General features: G+C 40.1%; 1 protein-coding gene across 7 annotated transcripts in view; it reads right to left on the bottom strand.

Moving 5' to 3' along the window:
- Positions 1–22,488, bottom strand: part of RALGAPA1 (Ral GTPase activating protein catalytic subunit alpha 1) — a 228,097-nt gene that overhangs the window by 127,667 nt on the left and 77,942 nt on the right. For 4 of the 7 annotated variants that reach the window (XM_067533936.1, XM_067533981.1, XM_067533944.1 and 1 more), the window contains 8 exons: positions 20,173–21,732; positions 18,091–18,215; positions 10,195–10,411; positions 7,313–7,489; positions 3,957–4,109; positions 1,034–1,227; positions 820–918; positions 550–705 (listed from right to left, as the gene is read on the bottom strand). In XM_067533936.1, the coding sequence (XP_067390037.1) occupies positions 550–705; positions 820–918; positions 1,034–1,227; positions 3,957–4,109; positions 7,313–7,489; positions 10,195–10,411; positions 18,091–18,215; positions 20,173–21,732 (2,681 nt within the window). The remainder of the gene's footprint in view (positions 1–549; positions 706–819; positions 919–1,033; positions 1,228–3,956; positions 4,110–7,312; positions 7,490–10,194; positions 10,412–18,090; positions 18,216–20,172; positions 21,733–22,488) is intronic. The other 3 variants (XM_067533961.1, XM_067533991.1, XM_067533970.1) reach the window with 1 other exon arrangement.

Below are 22,488 nucleotides of genomic sequence, written 5' to 3'. Positions count from 1 at the left end.
TAGGTAAGGCGCAGCATGTAATTACAGCCACCAAGGAGCGGACCAAGAACCACGCTGTGACTCAGAGCCAATACGGTCCTTTGTTCTTACCTTGCTCATGGGGTGGGAGGAAAGGGAAGTAGTGATCTGAACCAACTTTGTACCTGACACAATTACTTTCCCTTTCCCACCAGCTCAAGTGCAAAGGCTGGTGCATTGAAGGGAGGGAAGGGAGTCTCCCAGAAGTTGTTTGTTTCTCCTTCCTCCAAGATGCAACCCGCAATATGGATAGCACAGCCTGTGCAGATGAAAAAGGGAGCAACTTCTGCTACCTTACTCCCCTGCACAGATGCGGATAGCAGGTTATGATTGTGGCCATTACTATGAATGTGATTTACCAAGGCAATTGCTTAGCAAAAGGATAAAAGCCTAAGTACTGATTCCTAATTACAAAGTTAAATTATATGTTGAAAATCCACCCAGTATTTTCTGAGAAAGTAGTGACTTCAATTCAATTATACCTGTTCAACCTTATCTGAATTAAAAAAAAAAATCCAAAAAACCACTTACCTGATCAACATGAAGAAGTCCACAGTGCATTATATTATAGAAATGAGTTAAAAAATCCTTGTTTGGAGAAACATCTTGTCTTCGCTTCATTGTATTACAAATAAGCTTATAAGCATGTAGCTTGCCTTGTTTATACTTATCAGTCAACATGGTTGCCTAAAGTTTTAAAAAAAGTACTTATTACACAAATAAAATAACAGGTTAATGTTAGCATTGTTCTATAATTATATGAACTTCTCTTTTATCTGCTGAATGATTTATTGTATTTACCTTGAAAAGCCATGGAGTTAGAATTCTCAGTGGTGGGATTAAAACTGGTGGAGAAGGTGAAGTCAAATTATCAGCTGAAATACCAAGATTATCTCTTATCTGTAATTATTTAAGAAAACAAAGGCAGTATGTGTCAGAAATTTATAGTTTTTGATCCATTCTCAAACTCTTGCCCTATCAGGATGGGTTGGAGAGAAGATTCTTTTTCTTATACCTTAGCCAGGTTCTGCCAGAGTTCACACAAGTAATCAAAAACTTGAGCATGAATTTCAGGGTCCATAATGGTGTTCACATCTCCCAAAATCCCTAGCATTCGTCGCCACATTACAGTAGCAACATCTGCATGCCATCCTGTTAGGGTTCCCCCTGCCATCACACTACAACATTCTGATGGGAATTCACTAGTTTCTGTAATGGGAGAAAAAACATACAATAAGAACGACCATTGATATCAGACTTTATTCTAAGTTATTTAAATTATGAATAGTTTTCTTAAAACAATAAATGGATAAAGTATGTATGTAGACTAAGTATAATAAAGATATCTCTTATAGAGCTAGCCACTTTAGCATTGAGTCAGCCTATCTTGTTATTAAATTAACTACAGAAGTCTACTTTTCCTTAGTAAAGACGTTTCATTTATGCTTTTGATTCAATGAAGCTCCAAATTTCCAACATTCCCCATTCAAAGTATCATCAGAAAATTAGCTTTTGGCATTAAAGCAGATGGCCATTTTTCTTTAGCATTTACCATGACAGACTCTTACTTGCAAATTAGGGAAGAGAATGATGAAGAAAGTGTGAATTGCTGTATCATGCACTAATCCCTTGTTAGTCAGCTAGTCAGGGGCTATATTCAGTGACTCAGCCCCAGGAGCCTGAAAGCAATCACACAATATGCAGTTCTCTCTACCTCAAAGTAGTGCCAATATAACCTACTTTTCCAGAGAGCAGATAGTTTATCTAGTTTTCTTAGCCAAAAAAACCCCCAAAATAAGTTAAGATTCGTAAATATCTATCAACTGATATTAAGCATTAAACACTGTCAAGTATAAATAATTTGCACAAGTGCTCAAAAGTCAGGCTAATCAATGCAGTGATTTCTCAAAAAATAAAACAAAAACCCACATAACTATGATCTGCCATCCATCTCAGTTGCCATCCATCAGTAGTATTTTATGATTTGAGTATCTAAAATTTTACCTGAACATTACAAACAGAGGATATATTCCACTTGGTAAATATATATTTTTTTGAGTGAAGGAGGTTAGATTTGGATTTTTGATACATACGATTGGTTTTTCAAAATACTAGGATTTTAAAGTGCTCAGCACACACAACTGGATCCAGATTTAAAAAACCCAGCACTGTGCTGGCTGGACACTGGAATTTCCATGAGAAATTCAAAATAGTTTTTGTTTTGAAAAAGTTAAAATGTCTACCTTTTCAAAACATTTCTGAGGCTCTCCAAGCTGACTGGAGCCTCAGTAGCCTGCCATGTGGGGATAGCCAGGGCTACCAGGGGTTAGCCAGGAGCCTAGAACCCTGGGCAAACAATGGGCAGGCAAGCTGGAAGGAAAGCAAAAGAAACCTGACTCCCTGAAAGGCAGGGTTTCAAAAGAAACATTTGGTTCCATTTGGATTTTCTCAAAAGTGACATGTTCCCCCTGAATGTTTTGATTTTGACTAATTTGCATTTTCTGATGGAATATGTTCCATCAGAAAATTTCCAACGCTCTCTACTCACTTCACATTTAGGCACCTATATATGAGCCAGAACTTAAAAAATGGTGGCACTCAGCAGCTCCCATTGTGACACCTACGGTCAGATTTTCAAAACATCTCAGCACCAGAATATGCTGAACTCTCCTGAAAATCTGGCCACTACTTTAGATTCCTAACTGGGATCTGAATTCTCCTAAAAACCTGGCCCCAGCTAGGCACCGTGCTTGTTTAAGAAATCTTGCCCATAGCAGCTATGAGACAACACTATTCATTTTGTCTTTTATCTATATATATACACACACATAAAAATAAATACATATATATAAAGACTAAAACTGTTGATGGTTTCTATCTGTCAGTGAATTGTGGAGGAGAGTCTGGAATTTAGGTCAGTGGTTCATATATGATACATGGGAGGAATATGCAGCTATGTACAGGCCCACCAATGGGGGCGGAGGGGAAAGGGAGTGGTAAGGGGTGGCGATTGCCCAGGCCCCAGCGATTTAAAAGGGCCCAGGTGGATGAGAGAATAGGTATGTATCCTCTTCTCCAAACCCCACCCTTCCCCTGAGACCCCCACCGTTCATGCTCTCTACCTCCCTCCCCTGAGCTGAACTTATTATGCGCTATGCAGATTCCTGGGCAACTGAGGAGGTAGTATCTGCTACTCAGCTTTCCGAGTTCATCACTAATCTCCCTGAGGAGTCCAAGGGAACTATGGGGGCCATTGACTGTTCTGCCATTGGGCCCAGAATTGCTGTTGGTGGGCCTGGCTATGTATATACTATATGGTAGACATTTCTCTATATAACTTTACTGCATTTACAACATAGTAGTTGAGGGTTTGTTGTGAATGAAATTTGGCGGTTATGTATAGTTGATTCATATGGAGTCAGAGAAAAAGTTGTTTATGGAAAGGTAACTATCCATTTCTTGACTTTCAAACAAAGCAAGTGTGCAACCCAATTAAATGGGTGCCATTTAGCCTCAACTAAGAGTTTGTGTAATCAAGAGGAGAAAAACAACAGCTATTCTAAAATTACATTATGGCATCATATAAATGTAATGTTGCTTTATTACTTATGTATTAGCGATATTGCAGTTCTGGACAATAATACCCATTACATTAAATTGTGATTTTAAACATAAAAAGAACAATTAAAAAGTTTTTTGGACTGATAATCCAAATATTCCACGATGAGCACCTGCCATGATATGCAAAAGACACAGGGCTTTCTGTAAGTGCAGGGTTTTTTTAGGAATTATTTTCATTCAAAAGTTTAAAAATTTGTCATGTAAATTAATATAAAAGCCTTGTATGAGACTGTTCCACACTAAAGGGATCCTAGCTATTAATTATATTACACTGAAAAAGAAAGAACAATTTTTAAGTTTTGTATTCCAGATATTGCCTAGATCATCAGGCGTCTGTAAAACAGAGTGGTGGAGCTTCTCATCCAGCTGCAGATCCTTCTGCTCAATATGATCTGCATTCAGAGTGGCAGGAGAAGGTGTCTGTGACCGGGATCCAAGAGCAGATTGGATTGGAGAAGCACTTTCAGAGCCTGTAAATGCAATTTTTAAGAGTTACCTTACAAGTCTTTTCTATTTCTATGAACTTCTGAAAAGTTTTCTAAACATAACATTAAAAAGAACCCGAGCTATTTTTATAATCGTATCTGGCCAAGAAAAGATATACACTGCAAGCAGATTTCCATGTGAATGGTGCTGTGAAAGAAGTCATCAGTCAAGGGATAAACAACTGATACCAAAATATGTAAATGGATTAATTGGCAAATGTCTACATTAAATACAAATAATTTTAGGGTATTTCTTTTCTCCGACCATACTTTTAGTGTTCTTAACACAACAAGTTTCTTCCCACCTTCCCCCTCATCAATATCCCAAGACAGTAAAAGCATTTAAGTATGTGTTTAAGTCCCACTGAAGTGAATATTTGCTGAATAGGTATGGACTTTGAGCATATGCTTAAGTCATAAGGCTGAACTAGCACCCAAATCCCTCATGAGCCTGAATGTGAAAAACAGGACCCGAGAAAACACAAAGAACAAGCAAGCTGTAGTTAAATGAAAATTCTTATTCCTTTAACTACCAAGGGAAATAATATTCTGTGCTGGGGAGCAGTGCTGCAAAGACACCTCCTCATGGTTTATTATCTCTTGGTATCCTTGTCAGAATTTTGTCTGGTCTCCCCTACTGACAGAACTGGGGCAGAAGAGCAAGTTCTGTCATATTTCTGTTCTCCAGCTTTGCTTCCCCTTGCCTCGCAGCTCACCTTGCCTCATTGGGTCAGGGACTGGCTGGAGATGCTCATAAGCACAAAGCTCAGGCAGCTTTGTTAAGAAGGTTACAGAGAACATGGGAAATATGTGATTTAATCACTGGCTTTGCTAAGGAAAATAAAACTGTTACAATGAAAAGGCTGAATCTTTTGAATTTTAAAATTGAGACAAATGTAGCCTATATCTGTGATGTCATGATAAATGTGTCAGTATGTAAATTTCCAAAAATAAGTAGTCTAGCTACAAGAAGAAAAAAAAAGATAAGACTATTAAGGCTAACTTTCAAAACAATTATTTCTAATTAATTATTCTCTCTTGAAAAGTTAGTCATATCTTATCCAAAAAACATTAAAGAAAATTCAATTGTTATCTGAAAAGTAATTGTGGTAAATAAGAAAACTAAATTAAATTGCTAAACTGTGAAATAAAGGGATTTCTGTCCTGCTTCTAGTGAAAAACACAACTTTGAATATGGAATTATAATTAATACAATTATAATAAAGGAGATAGTAGCAGTTCACAGAAGTGGACACAAACAAAAAATCTGAAAAACAACACTGATATACCATGGGAAAGTACTTTTCCCCCTGTCAGCACTGCTCTGCAACACAGAATACTGCTTTCTTGTGGCAGTTAAAAGGTAAAGGATTTTTATTAGTTACTGGTGCTTGCACTCCATCATTACCCAGGCCTTATGTAAAATGCAATTTCAAGCTAATAAACTCCAGGACTTCTCCAAAAGGGCATTATTTATTACTTTCCACACAGAAGCAGAAATTACTTATTTTTGGGTGAGGGAGGCATGGGGATGAGAGTACATTAAGTACTGTATTAAAAACCTCTTCAACACACACTTTTTTTTATTCCTTCTCCTGTTTTCACTTTCTCCACATAGAAAGATATAGTGACCAAAACAATTCTGCATAGGAGATCGAAAGGAAAGGGCAGACTAATTCTGTAGAATTTGGTAAACCATTGGATTCTTTTGAAAAGACTGAAGGATATTCCATCACAGTTGCTTCTAATTCTTACAAGGAGTACTGCAGAACCGCTTTGCTCTAATGCTCCTGAGTAAACAGTGATCAATGATCAACTCATTCATTTCCTGCTAATACTCCAATAAGAAAATTTCCTGACAAGAAACTGGAAAGCAGAGCTAAGAAATTAACAAAAATAAATATCTTTCCCAAACAACAATTGCCTATTTCTGAAATGTTGGCTCAATAAAACAAAATCCAAGGAAGTGGCTGCCAGAGAATCTTCAGAATGGGTAGCTCTGTTATCAGTTGCAAATTTCACTAGTTAGGGAGCAACCCAAATCAACAATCCAAAACAGTAAAGAAAAGGTCAACAATTTGAAGGAAATAAGGGGAGTAAAATTAATCCATTTAACACTTCCATGCCAAAGAAAGAGTTAAGACAGCAAGGGTATAACTGAACAATATCACTACAGTTTATGAACATGGAGGGAATTAAGAAAAAAAGATGTCCACCATGCTTCTTTGAGTATAAAGGTAACTTCAAGAAGAGGAAATAGAGTATTTCAGCTCATCTGCCAAATGTAGAGATATCTTCAGTATGTCTGAAAATGTAGGAATTTAAGTTTTATAGAGACTCCACAGCCCAGGGTACAGATGGCCCCTCTTAAAGATGAAACTTCGAAGTAGCAAGCATGTTTGATCCCTGGCTTACAACAGGCACTGCATTATACAAAACAGCTAGAGAACAAGGGATATGAAACCGGCTATGGAATCCATACATCCTGGCCCTAATAAACTCGACAGACATATCCTCAGGATGTGCCTTGGAGAAGATTCTTTCTGGAATCTGCTGACTTTAGGATGATGACCTAGTTCTTAAGAGATTGATGTTTACCATGTTAAAAAGGGATGGGGAGAAGAGAAAAATTTAACAACTCAACATTTAAGTGAACATGGACTGTATGCAGCATATATGTTGACAAAGGTTTCAAGCTCCACAACAGACCACACTGAGAGAATGTAAGAGGCAGGAGTGTCTCAAAGGCATCCCATGATGTAGCAGTAAGTTGATTTGAAGAAGTACTGTATATCAGAGTACTTTAAGGAATTATTTATATAAAAAAATTTGTTGTTTTTCTAGTAATGATAAAGTGTTAACTCTTTTTTTTTCGAATCAGTGAGATACTGTATATTACGTGCTCACAGTTTTCCACATGATAAATCTGTACGTTTTCCCAGATAAGACTAAAAATATATTTAACACTATATTAATATTTGCTGATCATGTAAGTCAACAGGAAGTTTTTCCTAGTCAGGTTTTTGCACTCAACAGTTTTCATAAGGACTTCAATTAAGACAATACCAAAATCCAAGTATCATGGTAAAGAGAAAATATATTAAATTGTAAAGTTGCTACTTGTATTCTTCAGCATGAATAGGAAAATATTTGAAATTAAAATAGTTTTATTGTTACAACTATTTTACCAGTAATAGTTGCAGCTTCAGCAGACAATGGTTGCTGGTTAAGACTGCTTGTTTCAGAATCAATGTGGAGTGTAGTTAGACTAGCCACTTCCTGTTCCTCGGCATTCTGTTGATGTCCTGAAATTGCATCAATCTCCGCAGAAGCTGGTGTCCCAGTATCAGTGCCAAAACTGAAATCTACAGTAAGGAGAGAGCTATAATGTTAACTAAACCACTGTTGAGGAACACAAATTTAAAGAACATTCTCAATCAAGTTTAAAATAACCAAAGAAACTTCCAAAATGTTCCATGGATACATCTATTTATGTTAACAACATACAGCTCAAGCAAATTACTCCAAAACCAACATTTAAATAGGAAACCATTTACTATTTCAGATGCTTCTCTAGTTTCAGTCACAAAACTGAGTTATGCAAAACACTTTGCTACTGCGTATTCTGTACTCTATTTAGATGCCAAGGTCAAATATTTTTACTTCATCCTCATCATTTAGGTATACCATACTGCGTAAATTACGGAATTACCTCTAAACAACACTTGAGGGCTTGTCTACCTGGAGATAGTGTGCGCCAAGCCAGGGTGTGAATCTATATTACACCAGCTTGCCAAGTGCTAACTGGCCATGTAGATCCTGCTACTGTGTACTAAAAGTTCCACAGTGCACTCTGAAGTACTACAGAACTTTTAGGACATTGTAATAGGGTCGCCGCAGCTAGCTAATGCGATGTAGATTTACACTCTGGTTTGCTGAATACTAAGTTTCCATGTAAACAAGCGCTATGGTGCCTAAAAGACAAACATTTAAGTATTAACTTTAATTGAGATTATGGCAAATGAGAGTTTTCTGCGAATAGCACTAAATTGAGTGCTTTGTATCCTGAGTTTTAGATATAACAGCTTTGAGATTATAATACTAAAAACAACATTTCATGATCAAATCAGTTTGGACAACTATAGCAGAGCTAAGGCTACATAGTAAGATTCCAGGACTGTCTCTCCACGTGTCGCTTTGAAGCCTACAATCTCTGTTGAGTCAGCGTGAGGTGATGAAAACCGTTACAAACATGGCTGAGGGCTCTTTTTGTTTAGAACATCACCAGGTTCAATCATCACTGAGATTCACAATCTGTCACTGTAATTTTTAAATTCTCACCCATTTTTGGCTTTTTTACACTTTACAAATTACACCAGTAAGACAGCACAGGTTTTATCCAGTAATTATTTAACTTCTAAAGTGGATAATTAATTCTCACGCTTTATATAGATTTTACAAAGAAAACCCATTACTTCTTGCCTGTACAAGCTGTGAAGTCAATCTTCAGTGACACTTATAGCATCTTCCCATTAAAAAGAAAAGAAATGGCATGAATAAAAAGAATTCAAAGAAAAATGGTTTAATAAATTAGCTGTGTCTTGCCAGGTAGTATTTTGCTTCACTATTCCTAACTATATAGTCAAAGATTGCTATACTAAGAAAGGTTTTTGCTTTTTTTATTTTTAAACTGTTTTGAGGAAGTAAAAAAGAATTCCAAAATGAATACAGTAGAACTTCAAAGATATGAACACCTCAGGAATGGTGGTTGTTCTTAACTCTGAAATGTTTGTAACAAAATATTATGGTACGGTACCCTGCAGTCAGTGTCTTTCAGCTAAGGCTGGGAGAGATCTCTACAAAGGTGGCACCTGGCAGCACTGCCTCGTTTGCATACAGCTCCCTGCCCTATTCCCGTTTCTTGCCTTTGGGCTGAACTGGGGGGGCCCTGCCCCACACCTTTGGCATTGCAGGCCCCAGCCCTCAGCTGCCTCTCTCCAGGGTTCACCCTGCTCCTTGCACTGCTTGCCACACTCCAGAGGCAGTATGGGGAAAGGGGTTGATGCCAACCGGCTGCCAGCGCCCCTTCCTCCCCTGACCCTTGCACTCCCAGAGGTGCTGGCAGGATCCAGGAATGCAGCCACGGGCAAAGCTTGGGCTGCATTAGTGCACAGGCTGTGGCCCTTTAAAACTCCTCCAGAATGCAGCTAACTCCCACTCCAGCTCCCGGCCAGGCTTTGGCTGCAACCTTCAGTTTCTTGAAGCATGAGCTGCTCGGTTGTGGGGAGGGGGTGGGTGAGGGTGAGGGTGAGAGAGAGAGAGAGAGAGAGAGAGAGAGAGAGAGAAAAAAAAACAGTTTTCCCCTCCAAGTGGGATAGGGTGGGGTCGGTGGGAGGGGTTGAAACAGCACCCTTAGCTTACAGGAACAATGCAGACCCCAAACTGTTTCTGCTGTGCACTGTGTTTGCTTTCTTGCTCAATCGATCAGGAAGTCAACTGAGTAAGTCCACCCCCTCAAGTAGCATAGCGCTGAGTCGATGGGAACACTGTTCCTGTTGGCTCAGCGCAGTGTGAACAGCGCGCAGAAGGGAAGCGGAGCAGTCGACGTCAGTTACGCAAACTACTCTGTGTAGTTTGCGTAACTCCCGTCGACTGCCGCCAAATTGCGCGGTCAGTGTGAACCAGCCCTTTGAGGTTCTACTGTACATTAAATTTTTAGTTTACAGTTTTAGGGATAATTGGAAGATATTCCTATGTGAAGGGACCATATCTTCCTAGGGATGTTGTCTGGTGTGTTTTGGGGTTTTTTTGTTCAGCACATTACACAATCAGGCCCCATTTCTGCTTTGGGCTCTACTACAATACAAATAGTGAATAAAGCTGTTTAATAAGAATTACCGCATCTCTCAAGAACTATATTACTTCATTAACTAAACTACTGATAACATCAATGGGATGTTCATATGAAAACTTCATAAGACAGTGGTACACAGCTATTTTAAAATGGAAATTAATATGTATGTATTAATAGGTATACATAAAAAAAACTACTTTTGAAAAATATACTTGCTTTCAAATTTGCGGCCATCATACTGGAAAGCACTGAATGAGTCAGAATGACTATCTGAACTGATAAGGTCACTGCTTCCTGCACTGGCAGGAGACGTCCATTCAGAAGGCACACCTGGGTCATCTATAGGGCGCATCTGACTCTGCTTGTTCAATATATCAGGAAGGTCTTTTGGAACTTCCAGGCTGCCAGGACTGCTCCCTCTTCTTGTCACATTCTAATAATTGAAGAATTATAAAGTATTTTACAATATAATAAGGTTTCCTTATACACAGTAAGCCTTTATCACACATTTACAAATATCAATATCAATATTCAGGGAAATAGTTCACAAATAACCAAATTCAAAATGTCTAGAGATTATGATGTGTATAGATATTTTTTAAAAGTATATTTATTTTTATAAAATGCACGTTAGCTTATTGAAAGTGTATAAGTTAGAATTTTTATTAGAAATTACGTCCTTTAATATAAGGAAGTATTTCTTCACACAACACAGTCAACCTGTGGAATAATTTGCCATAGGATGTTGTGAAGGTCAAGACTATAACAGGGCTCAAAAAAGAGCTAGATAAGTTAATGGAGGATAGGTCCATAAATGGCTATGGGCCAGATGGACAGGGATTGTTGTTTGCCAGAAGCTGGGAATGGGCAATGGGATGGAGCACTTGATGATTACCTGTTCTGTTCATTCCCTCTAAAGCCCCTGGCCCTGGCCACAGTCAGAAGTCAGGATACTGGGCTAGATGGACCATTGGTCTGACCCAATATGGTCGTTCTTATGTTCTTAAAATAAGCTTTTCAAAAGCAATTGAACCCATTCTTCCAGTATTTACAGCTGTATCATAAAAACTCAGCACATAGAATTCTAGGGCCTACACTTTGTAACCTTTGCATGTGCCTAGTTGTGTGTGCAAAAAACCCAATAAGCCAGTAATAGATGTGCATCTTGCATAAGTATCTAGCATTGTGCACACAAATCCCACATGTGCATTGGGCTTTTTGCACACAAAAATGGGGAACAAGCAAATGTGCATGCACTTCAAAAGAGTGGGAATGAGGCCAACATGTGAAATATATTTGCTAAAACTAGAGAGATGCAGATAATTTTTAATATTCTCTTGTCATATTACCTCCAAAATACTAAACAAATTTTTCAACCTTATCTTTTATTAAATATTATTGAAAAAAAACTCCATAAAACAATCTTGACAAATTTTGGCTTGCCACCTACAAAGCGACAAGCAAAATCTCAATATGCATCAAGAGTCAAATGCTATGTATATCCTAATTCCCAGAGATTACACAGAATACTTAATATTCACTTGAACTACCTTTTCAATGTTTTCTGACAATGGAACCTATAGATCTTTCCTTACCCAGAAGAGACTAAAGTGTTTGAAGCCTTGTTTGTGTATTCCTGGACCATCTCAAAGTTGCCCTATTTACAACACAGGACTATTTGGGTGAAGATGGTGAACTGAAAAAAACTGGAAAAGCTTCTTTATAGAAAAATACAGGCTGTTTCATAAACTAAAAGTTAAGAGACTAAAGGTGACTTATGGGAGATTATTTTTTTCTTTTTACACTGGACCTGATCTCTTCTTTCCTTGTTCCTTTTCCTATTATTATCTGATCTTAATTACAGGCTTCACCAGGTTGATAAAATTTTCATGACATTAGTTTGGTGTTCTTTGGATCTAACAATTTAACACCTGAGCTAACAATGTGGACCTCGCCTAACAGTGCCTTTGCAAATCTACTATAAGGTCAACGAGGAATTCTATCCAGCAACTGGGTCTCAGTTCCTCATTCCAGCTGACCTCAGCAGGGACTACAACTTTTTACAATACTGAGGTAAGAGCCACGTTTCCTGCCCGAACCGATAACAGGCACAGTCAACACTGTTTGACCACCTCCTTACAAAAGAATGTCCTTTCCTTTTCCTCTTTCATCGGCAGTGTGTCTATTTTTGTTTTGTTTGAGGTAATGGATTTACCAAAACCATAGAATGAGTTTATGATTTTGATATAATCCAGTTAATATTTTCCATTTTATAATAAGGGTTCATTTGATTTTATGAATAGAAGCTTATTCACTCTTTAGTAGCAACACATGATGTTTAACTTTGAATCATATAAAGAACCAGATCCTTCCTAAGAATGAGGAGTGAGGTGCATAAGTAACATCTGAATCAACTGATTGTGAATGGTGTCATTCAAAAAATACAAATTAAAAACACACTGAGGTTGGCCAAAAATCCAACGGTTTTGTAACTGAATACTGGAACCCGGCAACAAGATAAAGGATGGGCAATTAGTTCTATACATACTGTACACCAACAGTTAAAATCTGATAAACATGGGATGTCCCTTTGAAAGAGGAAAGAACAAGCATTTTAGCAGACACTACAGGCAAATTACTTGCCAACTAAATAAACTTCATTAAATATGAAGATAAATCAACCCAAACTCTAACTACTTGGAAATTGCTCCTCCTTTACCCCCATACTAATAAGGAATAAAGCTACCCTTTACAAACTTTATATGTGAGCAAACCTTATAATGGGTGGATGCATCCACCATCTACTAAAAGGAATTTGCTAGCCACACAAAATTGGAATGATCAGTAACTTTGAAATAATACATTTAAATTGCTTCCCATTCTGTGTTTGTTGACAGAAAAACTTCCAATAAAATAGTAATGTTCTACATTTCCTTTCCCATCCCTGCCAGTTAAAACTATTTTCTCCAGTCAGCTCCCTCTTTTCATAATCATTCAGCAATAACTCAATCCAATGCTTGTAATACAGAATTGCTTTCATGACTATGAATGAGGATATCTCAAACAACATGGCATTACTGATCAAATATGGCAAGAGTGTGAAAGTCTGGCTCTAGAGCAGAAAGCTATTGATACATAAATACCTTGATAAGCAGAAGTGAAATGAAAAGGAAGTGAAGACAAAGTATACGATGTTTTAAAATATTTAGTTTTCCAGATTGTGTCAGTGACTAAACTTTCATAGGAAAATATACAATACAACACTGTGTATTTTAATGCACAGATTCAGACTTTGATCCTGCAAACACTTACGCATGCAAGTATCATGCCCAGGATAAGTCCCATTCAACTCAATGAGACAATGCAATAGAATACTCATTTGCATGAAGTACATATATTGTTTTCAGGATCAATAAAGAACAGTTACTTACCACATAACTGTTGTTCTTTGAGATCTGTTGCTCATGTTCATTCCCAATTTAGGTGTGCGTACTTGCCACATGCACCGGTGCCGGAAAACTTTTTCCCTTAGTGGTACCCATACAAGCCGGCTCTAGCGCCCCCTGCAGCGGCATGCACATGCACCTGCATATAGGTGCCACCGGCTCCCCCTTCCTCTCAGTTCCTTCTTGCTGGAATTGCGACTGAGGGGAAGATGGGCGTGTGTGGAATGGATATTAGCAACACATCTCAAAGAACAACAGTTACGAGGTAAGTAACCGATTTTTCTTCTTCAAGTGCTTGCTCATGTCCATTCCCAATTTAGGTGACTTACCAGCAGTGTCTCCAGAGGCAGGCAGGAGTTCATGGACATGACCCTTGAAGCACTGCTCTACTGAAGCCAGCATCATCCCGAGCTTGCTGCATCAAGGCCTAGTGGGATGCGAAGATATGTACCAATGACCAGGTAGCTGCCCTGCAGATGTCCAGTATGGGGACGTGTGCTTGGAAGGCCGCAGATGATGCCTGTGCTCTCAGTGAATGAGCTGTCAAGGACACCTGAGGTGCTACTCCAGTCTGCTAATAACAGGCCCAGATGCAGACTGTGATCCACTTTGAAAGATGCTGCGAGGAAACTGGTAGACCCTTCATCTGGTCCACAACCGCCACAAAGAGCGGGTCTTGAGGGAACCAATGTGAGCTCCCATCCCAGGTCTGAGGCATCAGAGACCAGAATTACAGATGGCTGGTGCGCCTTGTAGGGCATACCTGAGAGGACGTGACCCAGACTTGACCACCATACCAGGGAGGTAAGTATTTTTGGAAAGACTAAGTATCCTGTCCAGGTGGTGCCTGACCAGAGAATAGACGGATGCCAACTACATCTACATGCCATCTACATGAAGGAGTCTGAGATGCAGCCTGGCCTGGGGGACCATGTAGGTACAGGCCACCATGTGGCCCAGGAGGCTGAGGACACCCTCACCGTTGTGAGGGGATGAGCCGAAATTAGGATAATAATCTCTGTCATTGCTTGGAATCTTTCCTCTGGAAGAAAAGCCTTGGCCCTGGATGAGTCCAGCATTGCTCCGATAAATTCTATTCTTTGCACAGGGACTAATATTGATTTCTGTTCATCTATTAGGAGGCCCAGCACCTGACAAACCCTTCAGGCGATCAAAATGCTGGCTTGGATGTGGGACCTTGACCTGCCCCCAATGAGCCAGTCATCCAGATAGGGGAACACCTGCACTCCTCTCCTCCTGAGGTAGGCTGCTACCACCGCCATGCACTTGGTGAAAACTGTTGGCACAGTCGAGAAGCCAAAGGGGAGCACAGCAAACTGGTAGTGGCGGCCTCCTACCAAAATTCTCAGGGAAGACTGCAATGTGAAAGTAAGCGTCCTTTAAATAGAGAGTGGCATACCAGTCACCTGCAGAGAGGGAATGATGGTGGCTAGGGAGACCATGCAAAATTTTAGTTGTCTGAGGTACTGGTTCAGGCATCTTAAGTTCAGAATAGGTCGCAGCCCTTCCTTTGCCTTCAGGATCAAGAAGTAAAAGGAATAAAATCCCCAACATGCAGATCTCTGGGAACCTCTTCCACTGCACCCACTTGCAGAAGTGCTCGCACCTCCTGTTCGAGGAGCTGCTTGTGAGAGGGATCCCTGAAGAGGGATGGGAGAGAGAAGGGGCAGGGTGGGAAGGCGGGAGTGAGGCAAACTGGAGGGTATAACCAATAGCCACTGTGCTAAGCCACTGTGCTGTCCGATGTTATGGCAGCCCAGACTAGGAGAAAATGGGCTAGACGAGAAGAAAACAAAGGGGGTTTGGATCCATGGAAAGAACTGGTAGGTTGCTCCCAGAAGCGCCTTCAAAAAGCCTGCTTTCCGCCCCGGTTATGGCGGCTAGAGCCCAGACGAGGGCCAGCAGATGACAAATGGTCCTGGTGCCTCTTGTAAGTCTTGTTTTTCCTTTTATAGGAGTCTCTGCAGGGGTAGTCCCCAGAGTGTTGGTCATGCTGGGGCTTAAAATGCCTCCTAGAGGAGGAAGGCGTATAGAGACCAAGTGACTGTAAAGTAGCCCTAGAGTCCTTCATGCCATGCAGTCGGGCAACTGTCTGCTCAGCAAAGAGGGCTGTGTCATCAAAGGGAAGGTCCTGGAAAGATTGCTGGACCTCTAACGGGAGACCCGAGGACTGGAGCCGTGATGCCCATCTCATCAATATAGCCAAGGCCATGGTCCTAGCTGCAGAGTCCGCCGAATCGGAAGCTGCTTGCAGGGATGCCCTGGCCACTGATATCCCCTCTTCTAAGATGGCCTCGAACTTCTGTTTGGAGGAGGGAGACAATGAGTCTGCGAACTTGTCCAGTGACTGCCAAATATTAAAATGGTATCTACCTAGCTGCACCTGTTGGTTTGCCCCTCGTAGCCGCAGGCTGGCCACAGAATACATTTTTTGACCAAACAAGTTGAATCTTTTTGCTTCCTTATGTTTAGGGGTCAAGCTGATCTTCCTCTGCCTGTCCCTTTCATTGGCAGCTGTGACAATGAGGGATCCCGGTGTTGGGTGGGTATAAAGGTATTCAAATCCCTTCACCAGTACATAGTATTTTCTTTCTGCCCTCTTAGATGTGGGGGGCAGGGTGGCCGGGGTTTACCACAGGACCTTGGCTAGCTTAACAACCCCTTCATGGACTGGTAGGGCCACTCTACAAGGAGCTGCTGAGGCCAAAATTCCAGTTTGTCAGCCAGCTCATCTAGTTCCTCATTCTTGAGGCCCAAGTTGGAGGTGATCCTTTTCAGTAAGTCCTGGTGCACCTTAAAATCATCCAACGGCACCACAGAAGAGGGTCCCATGACCGCCTCATCCAGCGATGATGAGAAGAGGCTGGCACCTGCACTAGGGAGGTGGGGAGGGGAGGGGAAGGGCCTCTCTTCTGGGTGGGGTGGAACATGTGGGGCCCGAGGCACGCGAACCTTCATGGTCCGAATCCAATTCAAATGTGGTGCCACGCTCTGAGGGATGGAAGACCACGGCACCAAAGTTCCTCTCGTAGAACGGTTTGCAGGATCTCAGAGGGAAACACCCACCAGTATGGCCATGGTCCAGGCCACGGGCCCTGCAACCATGCTGCTATTGGTGGTACTGGGGGGAAACCGGGCATCGGAGCCGGGGGTTGCCTAGTCTGGCGGTGCTGTCCCCAAATACCTCATGGTGCCATGCGAGACATGTTGTTGAGGTGCCTGCACTGGGTGAGCGACATGAGACGCCCAAATGCTGGATATGCTGGGGACCAGGACTTGTCGTTGGACTTCCTGTATGGGCTAGGCAAAGGGGCTCGTGGTGCCGGGGAAACATGCCATGAGTCTGGCGAGCTTCGTCATTCTGCTCCATGGCAATGCTCCGCTCGGTGCTGGTTCTCTGGGGAATGGTGGTGGGAACCCAATTTTATGATGTCCTGACCTGGAGAGTGTGGCCTTGACTCCGGGGACCGCCTGTGCGCCAATGAACAGTGCCTCTAATGGGGGCTGTTGAGCACATCTGTCCCTCGATAAGCTGCCCTGAGACGTCAATGCTGGATCTAGGTGCAGCACTCTGTCGTCCCTCGGCATCTGTGGTACTGGCAACGCCAGGAGGTTCTTCATACCTTGGAAGGCCTCTGGAGTCGAAGGTACCACTAAATGATAAGGGCCTCTACTGCTACCTGGAGTCGGTGGAGGGCCTGGTGCCGGGTCAACACTCGCTTAGGCGAGGGACCCTTCTGTGGCGGAGAGGGTTGGCAGCCCAGCGTGGGTCTTGCCAGGTCTCCCTTAGCCTTCTCCACAGGAAAGTGTCCCTGTTCCGAGCGGATCTTCTTGGACCTCTTCTTCAGAACCGGGGAGGGAAGATCGGTGCCGGGGAGCTGATTCGGGCGGCGGAGAGGCACTGCACGCTGAAGCCATCGTGCTCGGTGCTGAGTCTGATCTGCCAGGCTCTAGGCCAGTCTAAGGGCCAACTCCTTCAGGATGGCCTAGAGAAGGATATCCCAGTCTTTCTTGGTCCACGGGTGAAAACTTCTACAGATTTTACATCTGTCAGTGACGTAGGCTTCCCCCAGACACTTTAACAACTTTATGAGAGTCACTCCTCGGCAAAGGCTTCCTAAACAAGGCACAAGGTTTAAACCGCAGGGAACAGGGCATGCCCTGACCCTGGGATTCTAACTACTAACAATCTAGGTCTAACTGTAACCGAAACAACTATATACACTAAAACGATGAACAGACCACTAGGGAGTTGAGAAAAAACCTGTGAAGGCAAGAGCATTCCAGCTCCCTTACTGGCAGCAAGAAGGAACTGAAAAGGAGGGGGAGCCAGCAGCGCCTATATGGGTACCACTAAGAGAAAAAGTTTTCCGGTACTAGTACATGTGGTGAGCACACACATCTAAATTTGGAATGGACATGACCAAGCACTTGAAGAACGAAGAATTTTAGCATAAAATGGTGTATGCATATTATGTCACAAATTTAAAAACAGGATCTGCGAACAAATAGGCGGTGATTTTCCAATAATTTATTTCTGGTTCTGAAAATCCAGAATAAAATGTTTCTGTAATTTGAGCAATAATTTCATAAATTTATTTTTATACTGTTTGTACATGTAAAAAAAAAAATTGTAAAAGCTTACCAATGCACTACCACTGCGGAGTCTCTCAGCTATAAACTCATCCATGAGGTCAGGAACATTTGTATTGCTACTGCCAATATCGCTACCAAGAGGGTGCAGCTTTTGACTCACGTCCTCTCTATTGGCTAAAAGCAAATAAATGACTACATATAATAATGGATACTTTTAAAAATACATTTTAAAAACATATCAGATAAAAAAACCTAGTCAGTAAAAACAAAAAATTACTTCGCAAACATGCATTTAAGAATTTTCTCCTCTTGAATAGATTCAATTTTAAGAATTAGTAAATCCCTTTTCCCCCACTAAGCAAGTGTTAGTCAATTTCCAATATAACCTTAAAGAGCAAGAAAGCTTACAGATAAGCACTACTCAAAGTTGTTAAAGCTTGCTTTAAGGATACAGCATACATCCCCTCCTCCCTTTCTCCACATCACACCAAAAAAAAATTATAAATCCTAAGAATTGTTATTATTCCTATAAACACTCTTTCCCCTCTGCATTCCTAATGAGGAATAATGTAGGTGAAGAAAGCACACTGGATAAAAAAATAATATGATAATGTCAATGTAGTATTGTATACAGTTAGTATACTTGCAAATAAATCTTATGTAGTAAAAATAATGTATGGTACGGAATCCAAACTTAAAAAGCTCTTTAAATAGTCAGTGATTTATGAACAATTAATTAATTTCTATCTTTTTTAGTTGTCCACATTATATGAATTGCCTTCATTATACTATGAATGTTATACCTAAATATAGCATTTTAGCCTTTAAGGTTGCAATTTCTTCAAGTTCATATACCTAATAAAAATTATCCCTCAGGAGACTACAGTGCAACTGATTATATGAATTTAACATATAAGACCTGAATATCAAAATTTCAAATAAAATCATGTTTTGAAATTGTGTGTCAATATTTTTGCAAATGTAAACTTTCTCTTGGAGAAACTACATAAAATATTACATTAAAACAAACTGCTCAGAAAGAATCGTTTTTCTGAGACATTATGCTAGTAGTATTACTGCCCAGATTGTTACTGTGCTATGTTTACAAAGACTGCCCTCAAGTGGCATTAACATCTCAATGCAGGATGCATGACAGAACATTCTGTTAATCATGCTAGCATAACAGTGTAAAAAGGAAAACCTACCTTACTGCTGAAAGTTAATTTATTGTTCATTTAAGATGTGAATTAAGATGATGAATACTAGAATGATAGCCTTGCTCTGTTTGATCAGTCCATAGAGGTCCCATATTTAGCTGAAGGACTACCATGAGACCTTTATGCACATCCATAATCCCAAGAAAAAGAAAGCAATGACAAAGGTTGCCAAGATGTAACTGCATCCACTTCAGTGAATGCATACATAAAGACCTAACATATTTTGAAATAGTAATAATTTTTGTTTGAACTAACACCGCATTGGATTTTTATAATGAAGCCATCCAAATAAGAGGAAATTTCTGTGTTTCACTAAATGTTAAAAAATATTCTGTATTTGTTACATAACTGATTAAAAGCCAAGTCTCAACTTCAAAGACTAATTTTGGGAGAATTTTTTTGTTTTGGAGGACATGGAGGAGGAGGAAGAAAACAAACTAAATGAACTAGCAATTTTAATAACTCAGTCTAACTGGCTGATAGCCAAGTCTTTTTACCAGACAGACAAACCATAGGTACAAAAACTTACTATTCCACTGGAAATAAAAAAATATCTGACAGCCACACAGTAGGCTGAATTTCAAAGCCGGGTAGTGTAGGCTACGACAGAGGGAGATTTGCATTTGATCCCTTGGTAGGTCATTTACTGTCTCTTCCTCTTCCCTAACAATGATCTTCAGCAGCAAAGAGGTTCAACTAAGTATCTTTAAAAGGGAAATTAGTAATTTAAAGTATGTAAACATAACTTATGCTGGGGAAAAATTCAGCTGGCTAAAGGCGCATGCATAACCAAACAGGGAAAGCAGTGATCATCCCAAAGCCTTTTGATTGCTTATAAGAGCTTGCTTCAGTTGCATTAAGCCAAACTGGTGCTGCCTTTCTCCTTTTGCGCTGTGCACACTGTTAGTGCTCACCTGAAGCTTTCCTTCCAAAATAGCCCATTACATGACTGTACAGATCCCTCAGTGGAGCCTCTGCTGGTATTCTGTTCTGCCTCTGTGGGGAAACATTTGCCTTCGGCTTCGAAAGAGCATGTACAACAGTTTTATAAACACCACCCAGGGAGCCCTGCTGTTGTCCTGACTCTTGACCTGATGACCTAGATGTACTACGATTATGCAACTGATTAGCTGCAATATCTTCTTTCTGCAACATGGCTGCTTGAGCTTCTGTGGATTCCTTAATTTGTTTACTACTAACTGAAGCTGCACTGGCTGCATCTAGAGACCTATATACTCCTGGTCTGACCAGCTCCATGGCAGCAGATGAGCTGGTGCTTGTGCTGCTACTGCTGCTACCGCTACCACTACTGAAGCCACCAAGTTTACGAAGTCTTGCTCTCCAGGGAGCCTCTTTGCTTTCTAAAGGGTTATAAAATTGAACTGATTCAGTAGATGGTCTAAAAGTAACATGAACACTATTTCGTTTCTTAGCAGTTATTTTCATGATTTTGGCCCTATGGGTTACTGTTTCAGATATACTCCTTTTAGTTGGTAAAAGTTTGATTGTGCCTGTAACGTGAGGCATTTCAAGGTTATCTTGTGCTTTAGATAGAACTTTCTTTGCATGCATAACACGTGTGTCAGTTATTTTTTCATTAAACTGGGCACTTCTATGCTTTTCAGCTAACGCTATTTCTACAGCTACATCTACATCAACTTCAGTGGCTGTTTGTCTGTACAGGTATCTCTTCCCTTCTTTGTTATTAGGGCTACTTGACCCATGTTCAAATAAGTTTTCATTTTGTTTATCAATGTTTAATTGTTTGGCTTTATCGATCACTTGATTTCTTGTAAAATTGTCTACCTGAGTAGGTGCAATATTACTTATAAAGCCACTTGGATTTTGTTCTAGTTGTAGTTCTATATTTTCAGCTCTTTCGGCAACAGTGTTGCTTCTTGCACATTTAACAGTCTGATCTATATACTCTAATCCATCCAGTGGTAAGCTATCATTCCTATTTACTGTTGCATCGACTTCATGAAGAGAAGCCTCAAATTTATCTAACTCAAAGTGACTGCAAAGTTCTTCTTTTTCCTTAAGATATTCTCTCAGAGAGGAAAAAAGATCATCTTCACCTTCAAGGTCAACATATTGGCTTTGTTCAAAGGCTGTATTTGCGAGCTCTATTGGCCCTATCAAATGACAGAGATGGTCATAAATGCTATCCCCAACTTCCAGGGAGGACTCTCTGCTATTTGTATCAGTAATATGACTTTCAGAGGATCTATATATTGAAGTGGTCTCAGTGGAACTCTGTAAGCTTGGAGCATGATGGGATGAACTGTCAATGACAGGAACTGCACCTTTGGCTCGTTCAACAGTGAATGGTTCCAGGATGTCAGACGTACTGCTACTTCTTGGCAGCGGCTGTTCCTCATGCAGTGCACCAAAAACTTCACTTGGAATGTCCTCGCTCTGTGAAAAATGTCTGACTCGAGATGGGCGTGGAAGAATTTGAGTATCATCAATGTCTGCAGAAAAAAATTATAGGTAATGTACAAAAAGATTATTATTTTAATTCACTAATATATCCTAATTATATGCTTTTTTAAAAACCCAGAAAAGTGCAGAGCCTTGTTTTCTTAAGCACAAAGATATTTTATCCAATATTAAATGTTGTTAAAAACACATACATATAATAACCACCATAGAATATGATATAAATGAATTAGAGCATCAGAATACAGTTTAAATGTTAGCATGCATGGAAATGGACAGTGAGATCATGGAACATTTGGAAGTACAGTTAAAGCTAGAGCTGTGCCAATAAGATAAATAATTCAAGCAAAAAAATTTAATGTTCAAAAAAGAAAAAAGTTACTTATCAATATTAATTATCACAATTGCAGACCTCTCCATAGATTTAAATGCTTGAGAAATATATAATTCAAGAAGAGAACGTGACAGTTAAATGGAAAAATAAGAATGTTCAGTACACATGGGTGACACCTAATATTTGAGTCTCTAATAATTTATTTTTAATCTAAAATATAATGTATACAGGAAGGTTTAAGTTTTAAAAAGAGAAGATGGGGAGGAGTTTTGGCCTCTGGGATGCACATGTACAGATGAAGCACAAGTTAACAATTCTTTATTGCTAAAAGAATATTTTCCTATATATTTCTAGTCTTTAGGAATGCAAAGCTAAAGGGACAACTGACACAACAGATAACTAATATTACAACACTAAGAACTAACTGTTAAAAGATCCCATTTTGGGAAGACAA

This window comes from Emydura macquarii, unplaced genomic scaffold, assembly GCF_026122565.2.
Source record: "Emydura macquarii macquarii isolate MOO-44397 ecotype Brisbane River unplaced genomic scaffold, CSIRO-AGI_Emac_v2 contig_374, whole genome shotgun sequence".
Taxonomy (NCBI): Eukaryota; Metazoa; Chordata; order Testudines; family Chelidae; genus Emydura; species Emydura macquarii.
Note: the sequence above shows the minus strand (reverse complement) of the source record. Positions and strands in the feature narration are given on the sequence as shown.